General features: G+C 29.8%; 1 protein-coding gene across 1 annotated transcript; it reads right to left on the bottom strand.

Moving 5' to 3' along the window:
* Positions 1 to 2958: 2958 nt before the first annotated feature.
* On the bottom strand, positions 2959 to 4739 carry LOC107480927 (uncharacterized). Its single transcript, XM_052258488.1, has 5 exons — positions 4715 to 4739; positions 4379 to 4570; positions 4033 to 4268; positions 3531 to 3746; positions 2959 to 3030 (listed from the first exon to the last, which is right to left on the bottom strand). Exons 1-5 carry the CDS (start codon positions 4737 to 4739, stop codon positions 2959 to 2961), a joined length of 741 nt encoding a protein of 246 aa, XP_052114448.1.
* Positions 4740 to 25581: the final 20842 nt, after the last annotated feature.

Raw genomic sequence — 25581 nt, 5'->3', positions numbered from 1 at the left:
GTATGACTGTTCCCCACTCTGTTATGGAACAATATTATCATTATTCGAACAGCACCTATGCCTGATTTTATACTTCATTACCACAACCATCAGGTTTCTATGTCACAGATTCAACTTAATTATGATTCTTTAAGTAGAAAACATAGCTTCATGTGCATATCCAACTGTCTAGGAATAAAATTTATCAAAAAGAACTTACAAAGTAGCAACAGATTCAAAGTGTCTATGTCAAAATCAGGAAATACATTCACTCTCTTGTGATTTATAAAGACCCCAACTCCATACAAATTTTACATTTTCATAAAGAAATACATCTCACCTATCAAACAAAATGCAACCCCCAATGCAATCCATAAAAGCAACACTCTAATTTCCCTAATTTCACCCCTAATTTCAGCCCTAAATTTGTCTATCTTTCTCGCCAGGATTGATGATGCTTGTTGATTTTCTCCAGGTTCAGTGACAATGAACCCATCATCATGCCTTGGATAAGAAGTCTCTGACTGTCTTTTGGCCAAACATCTTGCTATGCCCTCCCATCCTTCTTCGATTTCATCAACCCATACAAAGTATTTGCAGTCTCTTGTTTGACAAAACAAAACAAACGCACCGATTGGTTAAGTTAAATGCAAAGAAAACTTTCTCACCTGAACTCCAACAGCGTCTAGCCATTACCGCCCATAGAGGACATCTGATGAACTATTGATTAGGGTTCGTAATGGTGCCAGACTCCATCAACGCAACCTCTCTACCACAGAAGCATCTACCGTCTAGCTTCTTCGCATTCATCTTATTTGAACTTGAAGAACAACTGCGACTTCCATCATTTGCAGCAGAGTTAAATCTGCGGAAAGACATTGCGGGAGGTACGAGCTAATTCTTTATCACTGTGGGTGCACGTCACACTCAATGAGATTCAACAAGCATCAATTTTTTGGAGCATGGTTTGTATTAGAGGGGGAAGCTACCTAGGGTTTCGATTTTATGCGTTCAACCTTTCCCCCTCTCACATACCAACGTTCAAATCCACGTCAGATATGACTTTGGGGGGTGGGAGTGCCACCTAGGTTCAGATTTCCTCGAACCAAGCTCAGACCCAAGCCAGGGTATTTTTATCACACGGAGTGCATCTATCATGGGTATAAATTTAGTTTCCAGTTATCATGGGTACAAATGTTAGCATTTTCATCTGTCATGTGTACAAATGGCCATTTATTCTTTATCTAAATATATTACATTTTTTGAACAAAAATTATAGTTACATAACATTATATTTTTCTCTTTTTTGAATTTGTCATCCCCCATTTTCTTTGCTCAATTGTTTCTTTTAAATAAATAAATACTAAATTTATAAATCATTAAATATATCTGATAGAAGGAGTTTTTTTTTAAATTAGAAGTAAGACTTCAATTTGATAAATCTATATGAGAATGAGAAGACTATGTCATTTGAATTATAGTTTATTGGTATATATTTGTTAGGAGTTTGTTAGATAGTTAATATAATATTTCATTCTAGATTATATTATTTTAGTTAAGTTGGATTTAGTTAATTATTTTATTCTAATTGACATAAATTAGTTAAATATTTCTGACAAAATATCTATTTTTATGAATAATTACTTAAGGTGTGACATTAATGTTAAGTTTTGAAAACCTTGTATAAAAAATTTATATTGATTTTTTTGTCTGATTTATAATTAATGATGTCCGCATTATTAATGTTTTCAAGGTAAATAGTTTTTATTATTGCGGTTATACGTGAAATGGCTTTTATTACAAAACATCATTTAAGTCATATATTTGTAGTGGAAGGTGTTTTAGCTTAGGTGAATTAATCATATTATGACACTTATCAATATTTTGACATCGTATTTCGTATTTTAGGGATTCTTTTTTTGATAATACTTTGATCTTTGTTTTTATCGAAAGATGACACTTTAAGATATAGACACATTTTATCAACTATGAAAGAATGTACGATCATACTTCAAGATGTGATATAGTTAAATTTTTTTTCTCCCGTGTATATCATGTGTTTACAGATCGATAACGACATACTTAAACATGTATTTCATTCTCAGTACACACGAGATTAATGCAAACGTATCTTGTTCAAGAGTATTTTTAATAGAGTATTTTTAGGTCTAAATAACTAAATATTCTAGAATATTTTTAGAATATTACTTTCGATACTTTTAAGAAGTGAATTGATTTAGAATTTAAATCTGCATTAGAATTGATTGATGAAATGAAATCAATATCACCTTAATGATACGGTATCACCTTAATAGAAAAATAATAAAATTTTGTCACTCGTATAATCATCACTACAACAAAAGCGGCACTTAGCGGCAGTTTCTGCAGCCGTTTAGTGACGTTTTTGAACCGCGCAAAACATTTCGCGACGGTTTAATGAAACTTCGGAAGATGGGACGCGGGTAAACGGCAAGCGGCAGCTCAATTAACATAACAAACCAAATTAAATATATGCAAACATAACATATATAATGAAATTGTCATAACATCATCCAAAATAAAGTAAGAATGCCTAAGTTGAAGAAAAGAAGCATAAAGCACTAAACCAACTTAAATGCAAAAGTATCTAAGAGCATTGATTGAAATTCAAAATTTTTGTTGAGGGTCGTAATTGCCAAATGAAGATGACCCTGCGCATGACGAGTCCGGTGTACCACCCAAAAAAGCCAGCTCTGCAGCAACCTTAGCTGGCAAATTGCCTCCTTGCTGTTGGACTAGATATCCCAATACCTTATGTATCGACTGCCTCTTTACCTGCTCTTCTTCTAGCTTAGCCGTCAATTCTGCAATCCTCCTCTCGTACTCTTCATTGGGCTCTGCAGAACTCGACGGTTGTCCAGCAACGTTACCAAAGACTTAGGTGGGACATGGTCCAGCACCTAGGACACGAACCCGTCCTGGGTGCTCCTTTTCGAGAACTTATGCTAGCGAATCATTTTGTGAAAGGTGCTTAGAGGATCCATCTTGCCTCTCAATATTCGCAATTGCTTCCTACAAATATACAACACATTGGAAAGGCATGAGTTAACAGTAGCACGATATATACAGTAAGCTAAGTTGCTTCAAATTTTCAAACATGACTTACACTAACAACACGCGCATCGGGATGGATATACGAGCCATCTTTTTTCTTATGAGTCATGATAAACAACTCTCCTCTATCAACGAGTCTTCCTTGCTCTTTCTCATATATCATTGATATCGACACAATTTAGTAAACAACAACAACATATTTAGAAAAATTAATCAAAAACTTAATGCAAATAATGACTTATTACCACTTTGTCTTTTTTTCTTGCCAATTTTTAGAGCCCCCACTATGTGTGTAAAGTTTCTTGCTCCGATTTAAAGCGTCATGTTTACATTTTTTCTATGAACAAATAATAGAACAAATGTAAATGAGAAAGAGATGTTGAATATAAAATATATAGGGAGTAATATGTAAATACATGTATGTTTTTGTGGAAATAATAAAATATACCAAAGCTTACCTTTGTTTCTTCCTTCTGGCGATAGTCAATGAAATTTTTCCATTCATTTTCTTCTATTCCTTTCGGGTGATGCTTAAGATTTTCCTCATAAGTCTTTATTTCTTTGTAACACCTATGATACAAGTGGTGCTTTGTATCCTTCCAGTTCTTTCTTATTCTCTTCATAATATCGCGCTTTGTTTTTCCTACGACACCGTTCTCATAGTGAAAGACCCGCTGCAATTAGTTGACATTGTCATTAACCAAGACCAACTAACAAGCATAAGACTGATAATTTGAAGAAATGCCATAACCATTACAAGCTAATTTAAATTGTTAAAGTATGATACTCAAATCCAGTACAAGCAGTCGCAATAACGTATAAATGAGAAGTGCTTAAATAATGATGTGAAAAACAAAATATGAAAATTTTACGAACCATATAATTTACCCATGCAAAAGCCCTTACAAAAAAAAAACAAAATACTAAAATTGCTTAAATTGTTGAAGCTTAAAGTTGTACCTTAATTATGTTGTATGCATGTTCCTTCTTAGCTTTGTTCACATGCTTCCAACTGTTTGCACATATGGGAAAATGGGAATAATCTACACCCAAACTCCCTAAGAAAACGCTGAATAATCCAGTGGCCTGACCAATCAATTGCAGCTCTTTATTAAATGGGAGTACTATCTTTATATTGGAAGGGAGCGCTATAGCCTCCTTCACGCTCAGCCTAGAAGCTTTTCTCACGCCATCCTCTAAGAAGTGTATGGGAAACAAAATTACTATCTAATCATTGCAAAAAAAAAATAGAAGTAAAGGACTTTAAAGACAACTGCTTATGAAAATAAGAGAAAAAAAAGTTTACCGATAACAGTAACTTCCCAGAAATCTGTATCTTTGCATTTCCCGTTATTGTGCTGACCTTCGACTTCTTGGGCAGCAAACAAGTTGTCGATGTGGTCATCAAACGACGGAACTTCATCCGCCTCTGGGTCATAATTCTCATCCTCTAATTCAAGATCAGCCACTTCCGCACGATGCCGAGTCTCTACGCGTTCTGTGGGAGTTTGAGGATCATTAGCACTGCTCTACTGTGCAAGCCTATGATCGATGCGCGGTGCACGAAACGGTTCATTGATATGGGTTGGCGGAGCTCTATTAGCTGAGGATAAAATCGGAACCCTATCACGTGGTTGCTCACGTGATGTCTGAGCTCCTTTAGTCATGGACCCAACCTTAAGGCAATATGAAAGCATTTAGAATTATATTTTAAAAAAAGATTTAATATTGAGAATTAATTTAATTCATAAACTAATCATTTTGCTGGGAGAAAAATTAACAACATAGATCAATTATGCAATTGAAGGATATTTAATTTTCACATAAGGTTACGTCAAGAAATGTTAACCACAAACACTAACTGTTGTCTCTTCAGTTCTGGCATTAGTTTCGGCATCTTTGAGGGTTCCCGTATAATGTTATATCGTGATTTCCTAGGCATTCTTACAAACCTTGACAAAAAAATAATATTACTAGACAAATAACATGCACAACGTAAAAAGACCTTTAAAGCAAATAGAGAATACAAACTATACCCCAAAATTAGGGAATACAAAATTATGAAATCTATATGGAACACTATAAGGCACATTACTTGATACATCATGATAAATAGAATATTAGAATTTATTTTTTTGAAATAATTTAAGTTTTTAATCAATTAAGTCTATTTAAATTAGTTTAACATAGAAAACATTAATTAGTTTTAATATTAGTTCAAGTCTTATTATTTAATAGCATTAATGACTGGTTTACAAATAAATTTGAATGTGTCATAAAAGCATATGTATATCAAATTAATTCTTGACCTGGTAAGTAAAAACACTTAAATAAGTGAAAGATTATTTATTATCAAAAGCCAAGAATCAAGCTTGACAAACTGCTACTAATATCCTACATTGGATATTTATTATTGGAATAAATAAACAAATAATAGTAGTATTTTATAATATTATAATAAATAGATAGATGAGTTGTTATATTGAGGTGGGTTCCTATATTGAATGTAGTAAATAAATCTTGCACTGATACTCTTTCCTACTCTCTACTTACTTTGCTTATTTTTGGCGATAAAAAAAGGGAGAAGAAAATAAATCAAGAATGCACAAAAAATCCAAAACCATCAACCAAGGTCATACTCACAGTAATAACATTATTTTCACAATATCAGCAGCAACCATACCAAATCAATTAGCTGATAACATAACATCAACAAAAATTAACATACCATATCAAGAATTTCATAACTCATAAGCCATAACATAGCAGCAGCAACAACCAATGAAATTAACCCAAAATTAACATATGCAACCAAAGAAAAAAAATACAGAAGCAACGGAACAAAAACAAATAAAAGCAGAGAAATGGGGATGGCGAAAAAGGAAAAGTATAAAAAAAATAAAGACAGGAACAAAAAAAGGAAGAATATGAACCAGTGAAGGAACGGCGTAGGGAAGAAAAACACACAACGGCCGGCAGGAGAAAGGGAAGAACAGCAGCGGCTGAGGGAGAATAAGTGAAACTCTATTGGATTTCCGAACTAGGCCTTTTTGTTGTTTTTTAGTATCCAAAATGACATTTAGATCCTTCATTTATTTTCAAGAAAGAAGATACATAAATACTTTTGTTTAGAAATTAACCCAAGCATGCATGACGTACATGAAATTTGCAGTGCTTCCCTTTTTAATATAAAGTTGTAGTACGAGATTTAATAGAATTTTCGAACCAAAATAAAAAAAATAATGGGAGTTACACTTATCAATTATCATAATTCTAGAAGAGGAGAAAGGAAAATACACACAAAAACATAATGATTAGTCTAAAATAATGAAAGAAGAGAAGAAAAATTACATAAGAAATCTACTTAACACATATTTTTAGTGATAGGCTTGATTTGATGAATATGAATATATGATTGTCCCATCCCCTTGAACTAGCTGCCTCACTAATTGCTTTTAAAACATGCAGATGCAATACAGTCCCAAGCTCATCTTCATATTTTGTTTACTTACTTACTTAGCTTTTAGTTTATTTACTTTGCTTATTTGTGTTTTTGAATATTATATGTTATTTTTTCTATTTTATATGTTATTTTATCTTATATTAATTTTTTTTCTTTTAAATACTGTTTGCTAATAGGCTTGCTATGACGGGAAAAGTTACTTTTATAACTGAACAAGAAGAAAATCAGACACAGAAGCCAGAAAGCCCAAATATTGTATTTTGAAAAAAATTGGTGCCAGATCTTTCCCAATTCCAAGTCATAAAAAGGGGTGCATTGTTTAAACATAAAGATTGTATAACAATAAAGATAAATAGAACACACACAGTCATGGGAAAATAGTTGTTCTGCGAGTGAGCAAAATCAAGTAAACCAAAGAATCAAATATGACCCCCTTTAAACAATTAAAACAAATAAATTATGGAAATAAAATAAATTAGTTAGGAAAAAAAATATCAGACATGCACACATACGAACAGAAATAAATTTTTTTGCCCCTCATCGCAAATGGAAGATCGTATTAACAGGAGACCAGATGTTTGATCCGCAAATTGTATATGACCCGTTGACAACATCAAGCTCTTTACAACAATAATGCACTAAAACTAATTGCAAATCATAATAAAAAAGGAAATTAAAATTATTTTTAATTATTTTTCTTGTTTCCATTGTTGCAGAGCATTATTTTTTCTCTAAACAAGTAATAATAAACCAAAAAAGCAGCGAATGAAATTAATACAAGTTAATGATTTAAAAATATAATTTTTATCTTAAAAAAATATTTAATAATCCAGACATATAAAACGAAGGGTACATAGATTTAAATTAGAGTAATTTGAGTAGTATACATTACATACCGCCAAATGATATATAAAAGAAAAATAAATTAATTGTAAAGAAAAGAAAAAAAAGAGCTTGAAAAGAATTTAAAGGTCTTCGAAAGGTGAATAAAGGAAAACAGATTAATTGTAAAGGTCTTATTCAAATTACTAAACAATGTCAAATATAACTTTTATTAATATTGTCATCAGTTTTTTGTCTACCGAGTACATATAGTACTCTTCCTTTTTTTTACATGTTAGATAACTTAAGCTGGTTTATTTTTTTAGTTTAATTTCAACCGTTAAATTTAGATTTCTAATTTGAAAATATGAATAAAATCATTAATATTTTAAACGCTGAGTTTTAATGATGATTTTAAACGGAGAAAATTGCAAAAAATATAACAAAACAAAATATTCATTTTATCTTTTTTTGTCAACTAGTATATCGTGACGATCGTTAAAAGGTCCAAAATTGAAATGAAATTCACGAAAGACAACGCGTTTGGGGTTTCCAAATAGTAATTATTTAGTGTTTATATGTTTTTTTTTCGTGGTTTCTAAATATCATTTTAAGTTCTTTATATTTTTTTAGTTTTGTACTTGAGTTAAATATTTAACTATTATCTTTTTTTAAATATACGTTACATATTATGATGGAGATGAATCATTTTTTTTATGTTATTTATAATATATTAAAGTATATTTAAAAATGATATAAAATAAAAAAATAATTAATGTCTTATCATCAACTAATAATTGAGAAATCCAAATTGAAATCGTAAGAGATCTTTTATTCTAAATTAAAAAGTGGCAAACAATAAAATTAATTTATTGATTTGAATTTATAATTTCTTTTAAAATAACAATATAATCATTAATGGATTTTAATATTTAATTTTTTCAATATTTGTTAACGTAAAATGAAAACACCTTTGATCAAGTTGCATGACACCTAAACAATGATTTAGTGAAAACAAGTTGAAGTAATAAAATATTTAATAAAGATATTAGTTACACATTTTTCACTTTAAAGTACATTGACAAAAGTTTTAAATAATAACAATGCCAAAATTATAGAAAATGCTAATAAGACTATCTGTCATTATATTTTATTTAAGTATTATTTGTCACAATGTCTCTTACGAAAATTATAGTAGGTAAAGGAAAGATATTTTTTATATTGTGCAAACCTCACTAAATTTCATATCAACTGTAATTCGCTAAACCTAAATTGCTAGCTAAAACTAAATTGTGATAATTCTGATGGAGAAAAACTTTTACAAGCTTGTTTTCTCGCTTTTCTTATGCCATTATTAATTAGTTTGATATATTTTGATATTATACTAGATATTGATAAAACCTGGATTTTAAAGTCACAGAATAATGTGGAATATAGGCAAGGATTGAACAATTTTCTAGACTTTGTGTTTGCGAATACATCCTCCGATGACATGATAAAGTGTCCATGTCCTAAATTCGGGTTTCTACTAATGCAAATAAGGGAGGATGCATACGATCATCTGTTGTTACGACCATTTCTACCTAGATATACTATTTGGCTGTGTCATGGTGAGAAGCCGGTTGAAGAGAGATCTGGATTGGGACGAGTAGATGAAAATATGATATCCCAAGTGAATCAAATGCACCAAACGGTCAATGAGGCCTTCAATTTCACGATGCAACATGCGAGTGAGGACATCACAACATTTGAACATGTAGATGATGATGAAGACGTGTTACCGTACTTATATGAAGGTCTAAGTCACGCGACGCGGAATTTTAATGATCTACTGTCAGATGGAGAGCAGGAGTTATATCTCGGATGCTCAAAGTACTCCAAATTATCATTCTTAGTGAAGTTGTATCATATCAAGTGTATGTGCGGTGTGAGTGACAAATCAATGTCCATGATTCTTGACTTACTGTGGGACGCATTCGAACAAGCAAAACTTCCAAAGACAATGTACGAAGCCAAGAAGACAATAAGAAAGTTGGGTATTGAATACACCAAAATAGATGCTTGTCCAAATGATTGTCTGCTGTACCGAGGTGATGATGAGAACTTGACTAGGTCCAAGAAACGTGGGTGTTCAAGATGGAAGCAGAAGACTAAAAAAGGCTCTATTGTTAGGCTCAACATACCAGTGAAGAGAAATGGAAAACCTATAGCGACCAAGACTCTTCGTTACTTTCCCCTCATACCACGATTACAGCGGTTATTCATGAGCAGCAAGACATCAAGTGATATGTTATGGTATAAACAGGCGTCTAATAATGATGGTTTCCTTAGGCATCAAAGGGACGTTGAAGCATGGAAAAAGTTTGATGCAAAGTATACTAATTTTTCGACGGATCCGCGCAATGTTTGCCTAGCCTTGGCAAGCGATGGATTTAATCCCTTTGGGAATATGAGCACAAAGTATTCCATCTGGCCTGTGATTCTTATTCCGTATAATCTTCCACCATGGCTATGCATGAAACAGACATCTTTCATTTTATCCACGCTTATTCTTGGGCCGAAAATGCCAGGTAACACCATAGATGTTTATCTTCAGCCCTTGATAGATGAGTTGAAGCAATTATAGGATGGCGTCGAAACCTATGATGCCAAAGAGGCAAACACTTTCTAGATGTGTGCGGCACTGATATGGACTATCAGTGACTTTCTGGGACTGGGAAACCTATCTGGCTGCAATACGCACAGTGGATTAGCTTGTCTTACGTGTAACTTGGACGCTAAGCCACAACGGCTGAAAGACAGTAAAAAATTGTATTTCATGGGCCATCGGCACTTTTTGAGTCAGGGACACAAATACAGACTAGACCAGAATAGATTTGATGGGCAAGTCGAAGGTAAAGATCCACCAAAGAAGTTATCTGGAAGAGATGTATTGAGGCAATAGTCTAATGTGCACGTTTCATTTAGGAAGAGTTCAACTGTGACATCCAAAAAAAGATGCAATGGTTAGGATGCGGATGAAGATGACTCGCATTGGAAGAAGAAGAGTGTTTTCTTTGACCTCCCTTACTGGGAGGATCAGATGTTGCGTCATAACCTTGATGTGATGCATATAGAAAAAAACGTGTGTGAAACGATTGCGGCAAATCAAAAGACAATCTTAAAGCTCGCAGAGATTTACAATGCATGAACATAATGCCTGAATTATGGCCGGGGAAAGATGATAAATATTCTTCTACAATATTTGCGATGTCGAATTCACAGAGGGATGTATTCCTGAAGACTTTGCAGAATGTGGTCTTTCTAGATGGTTACTCTAGCAATGTTGCTCGTTGTGTTGATTTGCGACAGCGCAAGTTATCTGAGTTGAAAAGTCATGACTGTCATATTCTGATGGAACAATTACTCCCAATTTTGGTGAAGAATGCACTTCCGAGTCTGGTGTCCAATGTGATTGCAAATTTGTCATCATTTTTCCGAGAATTTTGTGGGAAAACCATAAACCCTATGCAGCTTGCTGAGCTTCAGAATCATGTTGTGCAAACCCTATGTCAGATGGAAATGATTTTTCCTCCATCCTTCTTCACCGTCATGGTTCACCTCACTGTGCATCTTGTTGATGAGGTTACTCTTGGTGGACTAGTACATTATAGGTGGATGTATCCAATAGAAATGTTAGCTGGCTGATAAACCCCTTTAGTACACTCAGTTGAATTAATTGTGTATATACTGAGCATTTTATTGTATTTATATAAAAGGTATTTAGGACGTCTGAAGCAATATGTTCGTAATATGGCACAACCAGAAGGCTCAATTGCAGAAGGTTATTTATCTGAGGAAATCCTGACTTTCTGTTCTAGATATTTGAAAAATATTGAGACTAGAATCAACCGACCAGGGCAAGTTGATGATGAGCCCGTTGATGTTCTTCATACTTCAGAGGAAAGTATGTTTCCAGCTATTGGAAAGGCATTAAGGGCTGTTTCGCATTTCGAACTCACTCCAATGGAAAAACATCAAGCTCATCGTCATGTGCTAGTCAACTGCGATGCCGTGGTTTCGTTTGTTGAGTGAGTATACACATGTATTTCTAAAACACCAATATAACTCTTTTCTCACAGTGACTAGTTGGACTAATTTTCTTTTCTCTCATAAAGTACATTTAGGGAAAAGAGAAAGCGAAGCTTGCGTCATCAGACAAGGTCCCAAGCTAAGATAGTGTTGTCCTTGCAGAATTTCCTCGGTGGTTCAAGCATAAGGTTGACAGAATACTAACCTGACTAATTTGTTTTTGGCTTGGAATTAGTACTATATGAAAACCGATTTTAATCTAAAGCATGAATGTTATGTGGTTCCGGGTTCCTATGGAAAGTACGCTTCATTTGAAAGACTTGAAGTTGCTTGCATGCGATCCCATGATTCAGGCAAGACGTTTTGGGGCGAACAATGTTAACGGGTACAAGTTTAGAACTATCACAAAGGAAAACAGGATGAAAACACAAAATAGTGGAGTATATGTATCATCTAATACAAGAAGTTATGCAAGTATGCGTGACAATAGAGTAGCTGTTGGTGGCGTTCCGTATTACAAAAAAATTGTATACATAATTGAATTGAATTATAGCTGTTCCTTCATGGTGGTATTGTTCAAATGTGTTTGGGCTGATACCACTACCAGTAGAGGCATCAAACAAGACCATTTGGGGCTTACCAGTGTTAATTTCTCTCGTCCGATACACACTAGTAATTGAGAAGAAGATGAACCGTACATATTAGCATCGAAAGCTCAGCTTGTATACTATGTGGATGATAAAGTAGCTAAGGAATGTAGTGTTGTGGTTCATGTGAAACCAAGGGATTTGTATGACATGGGATAAAAGAATGAAGAAGCTGAAGTTGATTTTTCTCCACAGCTAAGGTTGAACATGTCAGCGGAAGGTGACATTAGAGATTTACTGTTAACAAGGGAGGAAGATATAGAAGACCTCAGAGAATTTCGATGATGTCGCGTAATGCTTATATGAAGCCTTTTAATGTAATTTAAAAACGATCTTTCTGTTACTTTGGTTACTTTATACTTGTGTAGTTTTTATTTGCAGTTAAATATTTATGTTATTGTGAATTTTCATGAGTAAAAGCAGATTTTTTGTTTCTTTCAACGATTTTAATACGGAAAAGTTAGTTTACGTTAAATCTTTATTCCTTCTACAGTTGTTGTTATTCTTAGGGTTGCATTTTTTACAATCTTACTATCTATTACGCAATATAATTTTACTAGTGTTACGTTTTGAAAACAATAGTGAACATAACATGATGGTGGAACAGAATCAATGAAAACTGAGGACTTTTCGTCATTGTCTGCAAGCACAACAATTGCTACAGAGCTTCTGTTTGAGAAATTTGCCCAAACTACTAACAAGGGTGATGGTAATTGTCGAAAATTTGCGTTTAGTTTTAAAATTTTCTTAGCATCTTGTAGTTTGGTTTTTTCTAAGTCAGTATTTAATGACTTCGGAGTTCTCAATTTCTTCTATGTATGCTCATTTTGTTATGTGCATGTTGATATTTCAGTCTTACCTGAATATTCCGGAGAAATAGTTTCTGACAGTCTAGATGGAGAAGAGTCTGATTCAGAAGACAATTTAGATGATATCTCCTCTGTCGCAGTCGACAGATCCATGCAGTTTGATCTGAATAAGTTCCGGAAGAAGACGATGAAACTTTAGAAGACCAACAAGATAAACAAGATGATATACATGTTAAGAAAATGTGCTTTGATCTGAATAAAATGTCATGGTATCGAGATGAAATATCAAATCCTCAAAGATGTGAAGCCCATAGATTCATAACAGAGTATTTTTTGCCAGGTCAATACGATGTTGGAGAGAAATTTTGATCTTTTATTATAACAGTTACGCTGATTTCCTTAGTTTAATGATTTGGGTTGCAGTTGTACATGTTTATCTACTTTTAAAGTTTCTTGATTTAGGTTTAGTAAGACATAACTTTAAAGAGGAGTAACTTTGATTTATGCTCTCTAGAACTTTATTTTAACTTTATAAATTCAAAGTATGATTTTATTTTCTTCTTTTACATCCATGTTTGAAAGCAAATTTAAATGCCAATAACGTAATCAAGAAAATCTTATTGGTAAATTTGTTCACATGAGTTAACATATATAGCTTATTTAACTTGTCAATTTTTTTTACGTAAAACGAATGTAAAAAAAATGTTACGAGTTTAAGTAACAATGATTTAAACATATATGACTTAAGATAGTAGTCTTTACTTAACTAGATTATACCCAAATGATTTATTACTAAAGAAAACATTGCAATATGTGGTAATACGCATTTTGTGGCAGTTTAAACGAAACCACCGTAAAATGTAAAACAATAACTCACCCGGCGGTATATATAGCGGCAGTTTTTGAAAATACGCCGCTAAAGGCATACCTGATGAAATATAGTGGCGATTCGAGAAAAACCGCCGCTAAACGTCAGCCTGATTGCAGCCCTAACCTCTAACTGCCGCTATATGCGCTGCAGATTGTCGTTTCACAGTAGTTTTACAAAACCGCTACAAAATTTCCGCCGTTCTATGCCGGAATTGTTGTAGTGTATATTAATAAAATAATTAAACAATATAAAATTCTAATTGAATTAAAATTAAATATTAGAGAAATAAATTTTATTTTTAATTTTAAATTACTATTTATGATAAATAATTTCACAAATATTAATATTAAAATTAAAATTAAAATTAAAACTGGCTAGGAGATACAAACGTAATACTTTGCTTTTGTTCTACATGTATCTCGATACATTAGAAAATGAGATAAATTGATAAGAAAAAAAAAATCATCGTCTGGGAAGACGAGATAAATAACAAAGAAAAAAACCGTAAATTTCTGTAACTGTGATTACATCTGGAAATTTAATATTTATTCTATTTATTAAAAAAAATGCCCTTAGTTATTGTGATGAAACAGAAAGCTAAGGCGTTAAAGCATATTAAAATGTGGCTATTATATAGGGGTGACTTCACCCAACTGAATGAATGATCTAGTGGAATCCACCTATAAACCATATGAATATGAAGTAATGTTACAAGTTTCTGTTTCTCATTATTTAGGTAAAGCATACTTCTATTACACAAGACTATACATCAAGTTGGCCAAAATATGCGGTTTTGAAAAATGCTTTTCTTTAATAAACTAGAATACCAGATCTTTTAAGTTAGGGCAATTTATAACGACTATCTCCACTTTGAAAACACTCTACACATTATTATCGGTTATTTAAATACTTTTCGGTGCATATAGCACCAATCTTCATGTTTGTGTCCCTATAAAATTTAAAAAAGGAAACAAGAAATTGCAATTCTTCTAGGGTGGACAAAGATAAGAAGAGAGGAATCGTGTTTAATTATTACTTATTAATTTGTGCTTGGAATTGTTATGCATAGTGCGCATGTAGCTAGTTGATCATAGGTATAAATTATAATCCTACGATATAATGTAATGTTTGATGAGCAAATAAATGAAAATCATATCAAAGATATTGTTTGTTAGGTTATAGGTAGCAGAACCCATGTCTACCATGCTTCCACCAACTAATTTATTTCGTGCGGTTGTGGACCTAAGGAAACAACAGTAAATAAAATAAAAACACAAGTTTATGCTGATCTGATTAGTTGCACAACATTTCACATTTGCCAAAAAGATTCTGTTTCCTTAATTATTTGTGACTAGCGGTATTAAATCACAACTGGGAATCATATTCATGCATGAGACCTGCCACTATTCTCGCTAATTAGGCTTTTCATTTGCTTAAAACAACATAAGATTATTGTTATTAACGTCATCCGTGACATTATTATAATTATTATGGATTAGCTAACATATATATGTCTTAAATGCACAAATTAACTTTTTTTTATAAAAAACTTAACATAATAAAGTGGAACATCAATTGAAAAATATTAAACATATAAAATTAACTAATTTGTAATTATTTTTGACAAAAGTCATCAATAATCCAAAAGATCAAATATCACTCTACTCTTTATTTGTAATTCCTAATCGATCTGTTGACTACTCCCGCAACACCTATTTTTTTATTTTTGAAGATTCTATCATTTCTTTTCAACAAAGTGCTTCAAATGATAACAATAAAACCAAACTCATCACTAATATTCTATCAATTTGACTGCACAATTGACCCCTAAACCACGTAAACTTACAATCATTCATTTATATATATCCACCAATTCCATATTGTTATTATTCTATTAACATACTAATGCATTTCCTTTATTCCAACAGCACAACTTCTTAAAGACACCAATGTTTTAATAAATTAGCTAAAATTATTATTAATAAAATGTTTTAAATTTTTTATTTTTAATAAATATATAATAATTGTATTAGAAATTAAACTTTGCATATTTTCTTTTATTTGTAATTTTAACATGTCGTTAATCACCGTCATCATCAAGTTAACAGCAAAAGTAGATCATTTCGGTGGGACTCTATAGTTTAATGTCAATTACCAGCTACGTTTGAAACTCCAATGACTTTTTATCTTCATTTCCATATATGAAAGCAAAGCAATTCGGAAAAAACAAAAAGGTGTCGTAGGCAAATTTTCAAATTCAAATGACAAAAACTTGATATATATATATATATATTGATGAAAACGTTAAATACATCAATTTTTAATTATTTCACCAAAAACTTAAATAACTGTAGTTATTATGAAACAGAAAATTTGTCATTTTGGTGCGTTAGGAAACTTCGTCCGACTGAGATCAATGTTTTATGTCCCAACCACACACCAATAGGCTTCAGGAAAGCGATCGCACATATTACAAAGAATATATAAATTATAAATGTGCCTTTTATATACTGTTTAAAATTTTAGAATAAATATTAAATAATTTATAATATGACACCAGACAGAATTTTTAAATGTAAAAGAAATAAACAAAAAAATAAAAATATGTAAAATTTACACAAATAAAAAAATCTCTTAAAAATGTATAACTATGAATATGTATTTTTCTATAAGTCATTTAAATTTTTTGAATAAATAATTTTTCTGACAAATAGAGTGAGAATATCTTATGTATGACTTGTATTTATTGTAGCATAATAAATTAATAAGCAGCAAATGAAACTATGCATGCGATACAACTTATTTAATATATAATCATGCATATTTTTTTATTTGATGACTTAAATTTTTTAAATAAATAATTTTATAATACAATGTCAGAATTTTTATAAATAAAAAAATTAAATTTGATTCTTATTATTCCTAAATTATTTAGCCTAACAAAAAAGTATAAGAACACTTTTTAGCGATATAAAATGATTTAATAATAATGAAGTTGTAATAAAAATAACAATAATGATATTATTGGTAAAAGCAGCGTTTGGATTTGCATAATTTTCATGGAAGGTAGGCGCATGCATGGTGGATGAAGATGCATGCATGTTTGCTTTTTGGTGTATTTGATTCATTGATTGAGTCGTGAATCAGACCATTTCCCAAGCTAGCTCTTATATTTAGGTGCCTGAGAATTCTTAACTTTTTACATCAATTAATAAATGTTATAATTTAAGTATTCAATCCATTTCAATGAGGACAATAGGCGCGCGTAAGGAGTGATGAGGGGCTACTCTTCTCCCTACGCATTCCATTAATTAATTGTGATACTTATATAACATATTTTGCTTAAAAATTTGTTTTTTCAAAAAGGTTGTGCAAAACGCATCTGGTCCAACCAATGCAACTTCAATTTTGTCAAGCCTGAGGCAGACTTCAATTAATTTCTCAAAGTCTTGGTTCGGGGTTAAATCATACATACACATATATATACACTATATATACACGATAAATATTATTAGAGAATTATCATAATTTATTATTTTTATCATCAATTTATTATTAATATTTAAAAATATAATATAAAATATATTATTAAATTATTAAAATAAAAAAATTACAACATCTGGAAAACAAATTAAAGCTTAACATATTTTCCTTTATTTTTATATATTCTTTTTTGAATGCCATTGATAAATATTAAAATTCATGATAATATGTAAGAACCCAAAAATAAATTTGACATCAAATAATGTATGTGAAAACATACAATGAGGATTGAGAGTATCTATTTATAGATTAAAAATCAAATTTAATTATAATGATAAAACAAAAATGTTATATTCACTCAAAAATCATTTACTAAAATGATAAAATTATCTTAACATTGAATTAAATAAACATAAAAAATTTTTATATTGTATTAAACTATTAATCTATAATATCATAATAAATATAAATTTAATTTGATGCACTATTAATATAAAATAATTTTATAAGTATATTTAATTATGTAATATTATCTCAACAAAAATTAATAATTTTTTACATTAATTACGTAAATAATCATTAAAAAAACAAATATAATTAAATAACTATATACATCCCGCTAGGGAGACAATATTGTATTTGTATAATGTGTACAATGAACTATTTATTTAGCCCAATACGAGTTAAAAATAAAAATTACCCACGAAATAATAAATTTTAAAACTCTTATTCAGTTATTTCATGTCAAATTTTAAATTTCAAATTTTTAAAAAATCCAGTTAGTTATTTCAAAAAAACAACCATCTGAAATTCTCCAATACGCTCTTCTTTTTCAACCGGCGGCGACCCCACCTTCATAAATAATCATTCCATTTCACCATCGCTACTTGGCTTGCCACACGCCACTCACTCTTAATAAAAATAACCATCCACTTAAGGATAAAAATAATCATCCGCATACCTAATGAATTGAACATCTAACATATTTTAATTATATATAACTAAACTCAATTCAATCAAAATAATCATCTACATAAAAATAAAATAATCATCCGCATACCTACTAAAATGATCATCCTAAATTGACAATTAAAAAAGAAGAAGATGAATAAACAGAAAAAACTATTATTGTGGTGAAACATATAATTTTGAAGAACTAGTCATGACAAAAGCGACACTGTTGTGAAGTATAGGACTCAAATCATGAAAGAAGCTAACCATACTTAGATTCGAAGAAGAAGAGCATGCTGGTATAATCGGTGAGAAGAGGCTTGAAGGAATGGGATAAAGCGAAGCCAGTTTGAAAGAGAGGCACAAAAATAGCGACAGCAACGTTAGACTGAACGTCGGAGGGCGAGGTGCATCGGGCTGACCGGCAGAGGTGAGAACGATGTCAGTGGGAGGATGCGGCGGCTTCGATATGACCGGAGAAATTCAGTGACGCAAGGTGAGAACCGGAGAAGATGACGGTCAGTCTTAAACATAAATTAAAAATAACTGTACATAGTGTGAATGAATTTAAATACTAATCTTAATTTTTAAATTTTAAAATTTAAAATTAAATAATTAATTAAAGATCTAATTTTAATTTTACATTTTTTTAATTAATTATACACATTATACACAATTAATATTGGTTCTGATACTTTTCCTTAATCAAAACTAAACTCATGAAATATATTATGACAACGAATTTATGGTGTATAATAGAGAGAGAAAATTTAAAAAATGGATTGGGTCAAATAAAATTAAATAAGATGTCATGGTATTAAATAATTTGTTCATGAGACGCCGTTTGGATTGCAGAAAAATTGGTTCGCCGTCAAAACGATAAGAGTCAGAGTCTCTCAGATTTGGTGTGCGGAGAGAAATGCGAGGATCATCCATTTATCTCTCTATCTCTATATTCTGCTGTCTACATTACTCGTTGACTTCATCAATACAATGCTTCTCTCACTTCCTGTGTCTCCTTTCATTTTAATTTATTTCCACCCTTTCATTTTTTCTTATCTATCTAGAACAAACAATTATTGTTATCATCTTTTCAAACCGATTCTTCTATAAGTTTCTTTTCTAGATAGGCAGACTTTTTTTTCTCGCGTTTACTTAATAAATATATATAAATCTATATATAGTATTCTCGTTATCTAAAGAAAACTTTAGGAGTGCATGTAAAATGTGTAATATATATAAAATGTGTAACATTGATCAATCCATCAAGGCCAAAACATGTTTTCACACTTGAACTTACTTTTACATTTTTGTAAAATATATTTTAAGCCTTTACCATTGTATTTATCATTCTTCAAATAAGGAGTATGTTAAAAATTATTTGTAATATGTTAATATACAATTAAATATTTACGTAAACTAATTAATTTTATATTGAGATTGATGGCGATTAAATTAACAAAAATTAATAGTGAGAGTTCCATCGACAACATGACAGCTAATCGATGTAGTTTATGAATACCATCATACTTTTTGTGGTACTTCGAAAATGGCCAATTTGTCGTTGTACTCTGATCTCTACCTTTTTTTATTTTTTTTCTTTTTCTTGTTGTCTATATATGTATACTTGATCTGCTTAGGTCCAAAATATTGATTCCTACTATGATTTGGATACTAGCTTAATGTTATCACATGGATACTTGAAAACTTTGGTAAATATAATAAGGTGAGTTCTATGGTGCTTTTGTTATGGTGCTTAAATTACTTAACTTACTTTTTAAAGTAAAAAATAAAATGTTTAAAGTAAAAAATAAATTATATAAAATTTATTAAATATTATTTGTTTACTTTTTTTAGTAACTTAGGTACAATATGACAGACACTATAGTATTTACCATATAATAAATACTAGTTATTTAGAAATTTTGAGGAATTTTATATCAAGATTATTTTAGAAAGATAAGATATGTTACGAATAATACATATTACTATGGGTTTTTAGTTTTTACCGAGAGTTTGAAATTGGACCCTGAGGACTCAATTATTAGCATGTCCATGATTGCATCTAAAGGAGCTATTTCCATAGATATATATGAATGATTACTATCTTAGAAGCAGAGTCAATAGTAACCACTAGGTAATAAACCTAGAGAGCTTGGTCTCAAGTTAGATATAGAACAGAAAAATACTAGGAAGTTAATTTTAATTTTATTTACAGTGTTCAATTTTATACCGAGTTATCTAACTAATTATATATTTTTTTAATGATTATTCACATAAAAAAGTATTTTTTATTTGACAATAAATAATTAAATACATATAAATCTTTTTTATACTATCATACATCAAAATTAAATTTATTTTTTAATTGTGCTTATTATTATAGCATAACAATTTATATCTCTACCTATTCATTTAAATTTTTTAAAGTAAGTAGTTTCATCGATAAATTTAATTAAAACTCAACAAAATAAAAACAAAATAAAATACAAAAAAATATGGATATATTTTTTAATAGTATTCAAAGAAATATAATTATATCAATTTTTTTCAACACTATGTATATGTCAAAATAAGCGATCAAAATCGAGTAAATATAAAATATATATTAAAAATAAATTAAATTACATATATATTTATACAAAAATATATTATAGTTGATTTTTGGTGTGCACAAATCATTTTTGTATTTTTTTTATATTACCATTGATAATTTATTTTTTATATTTTAAAATTCAATATGTATTTGTATTTTTATAGATTTTGATTTTAGAATATAATATCTCTCTCTATCTATCTCTCTCTCTCTGTATCTCTCTATATATAAATAATGAAAAATAACATTTCCTTTGAATCCGTAAATTTGAACACGTAGGCACATTATTATATGTCAATGACACTTACTAGAGTTCTTTTATTAATTGGTTAGCTTGCAATTTTATTGTTGTTGTCTTGATATGATTTTGAACTGTCAATTTTGTTTAATAGATTGAAATTTGTAGCCATACATCAAAACTCAATTATTTCATTTTGTAGGTAACAAGAGTATCATCATCAACGATATCTTGTCCATGTTCGTTGTGAATTTTAGGGTTGCCGTGTGTAACAGCAAATTAAAGTGTATTTCGGTGGATAATGTGCTTCGTCTTCTCAAACTTAGGATTAAGAAGGAAATCAAACTAGTCGTTGTCACCATGCATGGGTGAACAGGTTAGAACCTTGTTTATTGTTATTATAGTTATTGTGATTATTGATTCTGTTTGGCACCCCAGTTTTTTGTGAATGCATAAACATGTTTCTATAATTTCTATTCCTTTTGCCCTTTTTATTATTGTTTATTCAAATGTTGGTATATATATGAAAGTAACAAAGTGTCTCGGTTGGTTTTCATTGTGAATTTGTCATTAGGCAAATTTCAATATAGAATCAGTGATTTAAAAAAAAATGTTTTAACTTTTATTGGACCAATCTAGAAATATTATTATGGGATCAATAATATATATAATATTAAAAAATTATGCAAAAATTTATGTAATATAAGATGTATTACAAAAATATACCGATAGAAAATATATTTTAAAATACAAAAAATATGTGTGTATTTTTTACTAATAAAGTAGTCGATTTTTTGTATAATAAAATTCATTAAAAGACAATTAGCAAGAAATTATATTAGACTAAATATTAAATAAAATTTTTTAAAAAATAAAATCATACTTAATAATTTATTACTATTATTTTTTAAAAAAAAAAAACTGTGAGGCCGAAGCCTCCACTCACCCTCGCATGTCCATCGTCCTTGGATACTGCTATTAATTAAATTCTATAGCAATCACCTATTTAATACATTAGTAATATAGCAAATAAATGATGTGATATGTTTAATTCGATAGGTCAGGGCTAATCCGTTACAATATCAAATTCTATTTAAGAGTTGGTACACAATATAGTTAATTAGTGTGATATGTATTACTTTTTCTTATATAATATATATCAACGAAGCTTATACTATTAAATATCTACCGATCAAAATTCTAATTTAAAATTAACGGTTAACAGAAATTAGCTTAATATTACACTATATTTGATAGTATACATTTTTTTTGTTTTAATTTGAAGGGAAAAGAAATAAAAGATAGAGGTTGAGACTTTTTTCTAGGAAGTTGAATATATTAGGAGTCCGTGTGGTGCACTCTATCCATAAATTATGGGTGAAATAATTTGATAATAGATGATTAAATTGGTTGCTGGGGATGATAATTGATAAGGACGTATGAAGGATTCTAGATTTGGATACAAGAAGAAGACTCTTTCATTCACACTACTTCACGCACAAATAAAAAATAATCCATTATATTTCTATGATTATGAAAACTTTAAAACGCTGCATGATCTGCAGCATCTTCAACTGCTGCTGCATGTGATTGGGTGGTCCATCTGCTTCTTAGTGTCCTTTCCTTTATTTTATAGTTAAACTCCTTTTTTGGGTCAAATATTGTCATTAATAATTTAATCATCAATCTAATATATTCTCATAATTAATTAGTTAGTGTTCATATTTGACATAAAAAATAATTAAACATCATTCAATATTTTTTTGATTTGAACTTTATTTAAGGATCTAAACCGCTGGCCAATAAATTACTGTATGTACAAGACGAAATTCAAACTCCCCACACTTACTTAAGCGGACGAGTGAACTTCTCACTCAACCAACCAAATTTAAAATATTTTTTAACAAAGAAATTTGTTAAGCTATGCAGAATGCGGCCGAACCCATCTCTTGGTCGTTGGGCTGGCCCCACTTTCCTAATTTTTTCAAAGGGACACACTTTCTTTTTTTAATTATCGACTCTGTACCATAAAAAGAGTCCTATTAGTTTTAGAAAATGAAGAACATAGAAATTAATTTTTATTTAGTTAATATTAATTAATTTTAGAATTTATCAAATTAAAAATAAATAATTTTAAAAATTTTAGTTCGTTAGTTATAAATAATTAGTTAATTTATTTCACTTTTTTTTAATTCACTATTTTCTTAAATTGTGTGTTTACATGCGGTACACTTTCGATAAAATAAAATGAAGTAAAGCTGTTTTACTTTGACGATTCTAGTGAGGATGTGTTTTACTGAGAAATACAATTAGTGAATGAACAAATTGATTATAAACATTTTGTTAAAAAGAAAAACTAAAAACCTTTTCTACACTAACAATATATATAATCACACCCATTTATCATCATTATGCATCTCAATAATAACGAATAAGGCAATTAAAAAGGTAGACTTTTCACCAAATGGCTCCGTAAACTCTAGTGACAATCAATCTAATACCAATATTCATAATTGTTTTTACAATCTTAGTAAGAAAGATATTGTGATGATTGAAACTTGTAAGTGAATATGAAGTTGAAGAGAAGATAAGATAAAATAAAGTAGATGACAGCCACATAGGAACTCAGATGACACGTCATTTACACGTGTCGCATCCTAGCATGCATTGCGGCAGATCTGCTCCCAAATGGGTCCCACGTCCAACGTCACTCACCTATCCCATTCCCAATCTGCTTATTTTGCTCGTAAAGGTCATTAGGGGTGGAAACAGGTCAGGCCAGGCCAGACTTTGCTCTTAACAGGTCTGGCCTGTTATACAGTTGATTGGCCTGAGCTTGATCTGCAGTCTGTTATAGGCTCTTTATAAAGTACTAGGTCTGGCCTGGCCTGAAACTTGTTAAAAGGCCTGATAATTTTTTTTTACAAAATAAAAATATTATTTAAAAAATTATTTTTTAATAAAAATTGTTATATATAATATATCATATATTTAATATTTATAAAAAATTTTAAACTTCTAACATATTTAAAATATACAAAAATATTTATAATAAAATATAATAAATTTAAAATATCTCATAATTTTATTAATAATAAAAAATTATTTATATATTTAATTATATTTTAACAGGCGCAGGCAGGCCTGACAGGCCTATAAGGCTAATTAGTAAGCCTGGACCTGGCCTATTAATGTATTAAGGCTTTTAAAAGAGCCTGGGCCTGTACCTATTTTATAACAGGTCAGGCTAGGCCAGGCCAAACACAGGCCAGGCTGCAGGCCCCTGACAGGCCGCCTGGCCTTTTTCCACCCCTAAAGGTCATACACTCGTTACGGTTACAAAAAGGATTTAACTAATGACTGTTAATACTGAGAGTTATTGTTAAGTAATAAAAAAATTAAATAAAATTTATTATTTTTATTGATATGATCATATATATTTAATTATTTAAGTAAGTAATGTAAAAAAAACTATTAGTAGTGAATTAAAATTTCATTAATTCTACTTTTGTTAATAAAATGACTTAATAGTTAATAGTTAAATTGTAAAAAATATTTTTTGAAAGGTTAATTTGTACAAATATAAATATGTGGTCGGATGAAAAAAAATTTCTTTGATATTGTCATTGATTAATAATCAAATAAATAAAATCAATTATTTAAAATTATTAATTATTTATAAATAAATTAGTTTAAAATTCATAAATAAAGAATACGGAAATATAATAAGAAATTACGATATACATAAATTTTTAAATTTAAACTTGTTATGTTATATAAAAAAAGAAATTGGCAAACATGTGAATGAGTGGAAAAAGAAAAGCTTACTGAATAACAGTAGTTTTGAAAAAAAAAAAAAGATAATTTGTGTTTTGAAGTTATATGTTAAATTTATCGATTAACTTTTATAAAAAATAAAATTTTAAATATTTTACCCATAATAATTTGAACATAAATCTTTATTTGGGGCCAATATTCTTTTAATTTTTTCTCAATTAATCTCATAGAATATGGTATTGTACTATATAATAGATTAAGAGAAATAAAATGAAAGTGATATCATAAATCGATTTAAATTAAACTGCTCATTTAATTTAATTTAAATCGAAAATTGATTAAAACTATACTAATTCAGATTTGATTGAATTTTATTTTTTACTATCGCTGCATCGGATCAGATTTTGAATCTACTTTTCATAATCGATCAAATTTCATCCAAATCGCACAATGTACTATAATATTATTATTTTATTATTATATTTACAATTATACTTATAATATGTTCAATTTGTTATAATTTTTATATCATTCAGTATTATTATTAGTTAATAAATATTTTATGTTCAAAATATTATTTATTTATTTATTTTAACTAATTTTTTATTTTATTTTTATTGTTATGTTATCATTGGCTTTTCAAGATATTGTTGATTATTTAAAATTTGATGTTAAGACTTGTTATATATATTTAATTTTTTTAATTTACAAAATCGCAAATCCAATCCAATCCAATCCAAACCGCTTGAAATTAGATCAATCGGATTGAATTTTTTTTTAA

The sequence above is a fragment of the Arachis duranensis genome, chromosome 3 (genome assembly GCF_000817695.3).
Source record: "Arachis duranensis cultivar V14167 chromosome 3, aradu.V14167.gnm2.J7QH, whole genome shotgun sequence".
NCBI classification, from domain to species: domain Eukaryota; kingdom Viridiplantae; phylum Streptophyta; class Magnoliopsida; order Fabales; family Fabaceae; genus Arachis; species Arachis duranensis.
This window is presented reverse-complemented; position numbering and strand designations above follow the sequence as displayed.

Bases quoted from the DNA above. Each gene is read 5' to 3' on its own strand.
- LOC107480927 (XM_052258488.1), bottom strand. From the start codon at position 4,739: ATGACTAAAGGAGCTCAGACATCAC. The intron at 4,571-4,714 runs GTGAGCAACCAC...AAACTCCCACAG, and splicing joins TAAAGGAGCTCAGACATCAC to AACGCGTAGAGACTCGGCAT. The intron at 4,269-4,378 runs GTAAACTTTTTT...TACACTTCTTAG, and splicing joins CTGGGAAGTTACTGTTATCG to AGGATGGCGTGAGAAAAGCT.